The sequence below is a fragment of the Salvelinus alpinus genome, chromosome 4 (assembly GCF_045679555.1).
Source record: "Salvelinus alpinus chromosome 4, SLU_Salpinus.1, whole genome shotgun sequence".
Taxonomy (NCBI): Eukaryota; Metazoa; Chordata; class Actinopteri; order Salmoniformes; family Salmonidae; genus Salvelinus; species Salvelinus alpinus.
The window spans coordinates 56,010,202-56,015,627 of NC_092089.1; the positions used below are offsets into that span (position 1 = coordinate 56,010,202).

Genomic DNA, 5,426 nt, shown 5'->3' on the forward strand with positions numbered 1-5,426 from the left:
TGACTAAACAACAAACACGACAAACGAACAGTCCTGAAAGGTGAAACAAACACTAAACAGGAAACAACCACCCATAAACACAGGTGGGAACAGGCTACCTAAGTATGATTCTCAATCAGAGACAACGATAGACAGCTGCCTCTGATTGAGAACCATACCAGGCCAAACACACAGAAATACAAAACAAGGACAACATAGAACACCAGCCATAGAATGCCCACCCAAACTCACGCCCTGACCAACCAAAATAGAGACATAAAAAGGATCTCTACGGTCAGGGCGTGACAGATGTTGCCAGTTATTTAATGGTTACTGTAAGGACCGACACTGGAGTACAGAAGCAGGTACGGGGAGTCAAACATTTAATCGGAACAGACATGGAACAAGACAGGACAGCGTGAGCACACTGGTATACAAGGACATATGACAATCAATGCTGAAGCGGGGAACAGAGTGGGGGAACAGACAGATATAGGGGAGGTAATGACAGAGGGGATTGAGTCCAGGTGAGTCCAATAATCGCTGACGCGCATGACGGGGGAGGGCAGGTGTGCGTAATGATGGTGGCAGGAGTGCGAAATGCTGGGGAGCCTGGCGCCCTCAAGCGCCAGGGGGGGAAGAGCGGGAACAGGTGTGACAGATTACTTCATTGGCAAAATGGACAAACTTAAGCAGAAGATGCCAACAACAAACAGTGAGCCAACGTATTCATGCGTAGAAAAACTAATAATGAAAGAAAAGCATTGTAAGATTGAATTTTGTAAAGTTAGTGAGGGAGAGGTGGAAAAATTATTGTTATCTATCAATAATTATAAACCTCCTGGCATTGACCACTTAGATGGAAAAGCAATGAGAATAGTCGCTGACTCTATAGCCACGCCTATATGTCATATTTTTAATCTGAGCCTAGAGGAAAATGTTTGTCCTCAGGCCTGGAGGGAAGCCAAAGTCATTCTGCTACCCAAGAACGGTAAAGTGGCCTTTACTGGTTCTAACAGACAACCTACTGTGTCAGCTTGCTGCCAGCTCCTGGCAAATTTCTATGTAAACAAATTAACAATAGACTTCCAGCATGCGTATAGAGAAGGGGACTCAACATTTACTGCACTGACACAAGTGACTGATGATTGATTGAAAGAGATTGATCTTAAGAAGATTGTGGGAGCTGTACTGTTAGATTTCAGTGCAGCCTCTGATATGATTGACCATAACCTGTTGTTGAAAAACCGTATGTGTTATGGCTTTTAAACCTTTGCCATATCGTGGATTCAGAACTATCTATCTAATAGAACAGAGAGGGTATTATCTATTGGAAGCTTCTCTAATGTTAAACATGCAAAGTGTGGTGTATCGCAGGGCAGCTACTCTTTTTTATTTTTTACCAATGTCCTGCCACTGGCTGATGATTCAACCCTATAGGCGTCAACAACCACAAATAGTGAAATAACTGCAACCCTAAACAAAGAGTTGTAGACAGTTTTAGAATGGGTGGCCAGTAATAAACTGGTCCTGAACATCTCTTAAACTAAGAGCATTGTATTCGGTACAAATCATTCCCTAAGTTCTAGACCTCAGCTGAATCTGGTAATGAATGGTGTGGCTGTTGAGCAAGTTGAGCAGACTAAATTAATTAGTGTTACCGTAGACTGTAAACTGTCATGGTCAAAACATATTGATTCAATGGTCGTAAAGATGGGGAGAGGTCTGTCCGTGATAAAGAGATGCTCTGCTTTTTTGACACCAGACTCCACAAAGCAAGTCCTACAGGCTTTAGTTTTATCTTATCTTGATTATTGCCCAGTCATATGGTCAAGTGCTGCAAAGTAGGACCTAGTTAGGTTGCAGCTGGCACAGAACAGAGCGTCACGTTTTGCTCTTCATTGTAATCAGAGTGCTAACATCAATAATATGCATGCCAGTCTCTCTAGGCTAAGAGTTGAGTAAGGACTGCATCGCTTCTTGTTTTTATAAGTAACATTCATATGTTGGAAATTCCAATTAGTTTGCATAGTCAGCTTATACACAGCACTGACACACACACTTACCCCACCAGACATGCCACCAGGGGTATTTTCAGTCCCCAGGTCAAGAACAAATTCAAGGAAACGTACAGTATTATACAGAGCCATGATTGCACGGAACTCCCTTTCATCTCATATAGCACAAGTGAACAGCAAACCTGGTTTTAAAAAACCCTCATAAATCAACACCTCACCGCACAACGCCTATCCCCCACGTGACCTACTCGTTGTGTATGTACTGACATGTATGTGTAAATGATAGATGCAATCACACACGCACACTACCTGTTAATATTTTTAAATGCATTTCAATTGTAAAGTATTTTTTCTGTAATGTCTTTTTCGTTTTTTGTCGGACCCCAGTAAGACTAGCCGTCGCCATCGGGGATCCTAATAAAATACACCAAATATTAATGTATAAACAGTGCAGCATACCTTGCAGCAATGGATTTTTTTGTGTAATATAGGTTACTTTTAATCATGTTGGTTCCACATTTCCACATTTCAGTGCTGAGACAGGTTATAATACAGATATTACAAAGATTATTGTGCATGCATTATATTTCCATATAGTGTAGATGTTAAGACTGATACAACAGAACAAAAGTGGTTGGCTCTCAGACGATATTGAACTCGCAGACAGACGCCTTCTCAGCACGACAGCTCTCATCAAACCACTTTCCATTGGCAGTGGTGGAAAGGATGGCACAGTTGTGGGTACGTCCACCGTCTGGTTGGTTGGTAATGTCAGTCTCCCAGTTCTTAAAGCGCAGGTTGGTGCCCGCCTGGTCGAGCCATTCCCCCTCGGTCACCATGTCATTGATGCCCAGCCAAATGTGTTCCTCAGGACCGATGCTCCGGCGGACGTAGTCAGCGAGCTGATCGTTGTCATCCCCTGTCAAAGGGGTGCTGATTGTGCCCCCTTTAGCAATGCAGTCATCGTAGGCTGTGTGGTAGATCTTCTTAGCGGCGTCGGCCAGGAAACACTTGCCAATAATCTTGATGCCTTTCAGGCAAACTGGAAGAAAATGTATATCAAAGTTGGATTATTTTTACAGCCCAATATCCACAACATCGTCACAGAAAACATTGGATTAAAATACAAGATAATGGCAGAGACTGTGGCTCTCAGATCCGTTCATATGTATTGTACTGCCATACAATACCTTCAGAAAGTATTCACACCCCTTGACTTTTTCTACATTTTGTTGTGTTACAGCCTGAATTTACATAATAGGGTTTTTTAATTTTCTCGCCCCAAACAAAAGAGCGAGGTGTAAACCTCTAAATAATACACGGGACAAGACTCGTAAAACAAGTGCACAATAACACATAGCATGGAAGCCGATACAACAGCACAGGTGCTCACAAGACCAACGGACATGGTAACAATAACCGACAAGGACAATGGGGAACAGAGGGCACATATATACACATACTAATCAGGGGGAATGGGAACCAGGTGTGCGTAATGAGACAAGACAGTCCGGGGTTGGTGGTAATGAATCCAGTTCAGTGGCGCTTTAAAATGCCGGTGACGTAGACCTCCGGAGCTGGTGAACGGAATGAGCAGCAGTACCGGGGGGATCCGTGACACAAATATTGTACAATCCAGGTGTGCAAAGCTCTTAGAGACTTACCCAGAAAGACTCACAGCTGTAATCGCTGCCAAATGTGATTCTAACATGTTTTACTCAGGGGTATGAATACTGATGTAAATTAGATATGTCTGTATTTCCTTTTCAATAAATGTGATAAAATCTCTAAAAACAACACATTGTCATTTTGTCATTATGGGGTATTGTAGAAAGATGGATGAGAACAAACAAACAAATTCAGGCTGTAACACAACAAAACGTGGAACAAGTCAAGGGGTATGAATACTTTCTGAAGGCACTGTACATATCAATACATGCATGCTTTATGGGCATACTTTATAATCTAGACCAACTGTTTGAACATAACATATCCTTCTGTTAGTACTTTAAATATTCATGTTAAGGCAACACCCCAAATTGAATGCAGACTAAACAACGTCCCTTGACCAATGCAATACATTCCCTGTTGCGGGGCACAGGAGCTCCCTGTCATATGAAGTGGTCTCTAAGATCGCTTTAGGGCACCACAATAGAATAGGACAACCAGATCACTTGTGACTTGCATTTTCACTATGCTTCACTGAGACTAGAGTACATTTTCAATATCAACAGTAACATATCCCTTACCTGATTGCAAGGCTTGCTGCTCTTTCAATAGATTCAACTCCACCACTATGTTATCAATCTGTTTCTTCAGCTCCTCAATGGCAGCATTATTTTCAGCATCTATGTTGAAGAAATTGGAGAAGAATCAACAAAGTTTTACAACTAAAACTGTACCAAGGAGGATGGTTCACGGTTGAGCAGTATTGTGCTCAACCTCTTATGTACCCAAAGTAAATGATAAACTAACATTGACTCAAACATATTGAGCATTTATTTTTTTAAATAAAAAAAATTCTTTCCACATAGAGATAAAATATGTGTCCTACCTTTCTTTCCGCCCTTTTTCTTAGATGAGGTCTGTTGGAATGTGGATTGCCCGAGGAGGAGAAGGCAAAACAACAAATGCACACCACTGACATGCATGATGTATATCTTAGTAGCCTATAGTTCCACTGATATGATGTGTAAATGACTGTTTATATTTCCACTACTAGCCAGGAAAAATATGTTTCGAGAATTGCCACTGTGGGAGTTGACAGAGGAAATCTCAACTTGGAGAGAACAAATGTTTTACAGATGTCAAACTGGCGTTTGTTCTTTTATTCCCTTTTTTATTTTTATAAGGGGTGGCGCAGGATGTTCATTAATGACTTTTTAACCCTGTTGAGGCGGGGGTGACATTAGTTCTCTGTGTTAACATAGGTTACCCATATGTTTCCTTTTTGGTTCCCATAATAAAACATTTAAGGGCCATTTTCTATTTTATCATTGGCCTATGTATTTCCCCTGCACCTTGTATTCTAAATTGAACAACAAGTTGTCGGGCTTTTAGAATTAAATGATCAAAGCAGCATTAGTATAATCTTGTATAAACATTAGGCCTATAACTGTTAGCCTATGCATTTATTACCGTAACAAAATGTGACAAAGTCGTATTAGTAAACTCGGGCACTCTTTATACACATCTGTTATAATTGTAGTAGAATACTGGCTGACGTCCAGGGAGTATGTTTCCTTTGTTCCAGGGGCTCCAATGGTCTATGTGTTGGGTGGATTGGGAGCTCCATAGACCCTGCATCTGGTTGTTCTCAGCTAGCTGGACAAGGTTTTGCTGACACGTGTGTGTTTGGATTGTGTGTTTGTTTTTGTATTTCACATGCACAGACCACAGATTCCCATTGTCTCAAACTTGTGGCCACGC

The 5,426-nt window shown here is 41.4% G+C and overlaps 1 protein-coding gene across 1 annotated transcript; it reads right to left on the bottom strand.

Annotated features, from left to right (window-relative positions):
• Window positions 1-2,470: 2,470 nt before the first annotated feature.
• clec3ba (C-type lectin domain family 3, member Ba) lies at window positions 2,471-4,808 on the bottom strand. Its single transcript, XM_071398038.1, has 3 exons — window positions 4,552-4,808; window positions 4,247-4,345; window positions 2,471-3,039 (listed from the first exon to the last, which is right to left on the bottom strand). The coding sequence occupies exons 1-3, from the start codon at window positions 4,646-4,648 to the stop codon at window positions 2,639-2,641; spliced, it is 597 nt and encodes a 198-aa protein (XP_071254139.1). The 5' UTR covers window positions 4,649-4,808; the 3' UTR covers window positions 2,471-2,638.
• Window positions 4,809-5,426: the final 618 nt, after the last annotated feature.

Coding starts and splice junctions, on each gene's coding strand:
- clec3ba (XM_071398038.1), bottom strand. CDS start 4,648: ATGCATGTCAGTGGTGTGCATTTGTTGTTTTGCCTTCTCCTCCTCGGG. Junction 4,346..4,551: donor GAAAAAGGGCGGAAAGAAAG/GTAGGACACATA, acceptor TCTTCAACATAG/ATGCTGAAAATAATGCTGCC. Junction 3,040..4,246: donor GCAGCAAGCCTTGCAATCAG/GTAAGGGATATG, acceptor ATTTTCTTCCAG/TTTGCCTGAAAGGCATCAAG.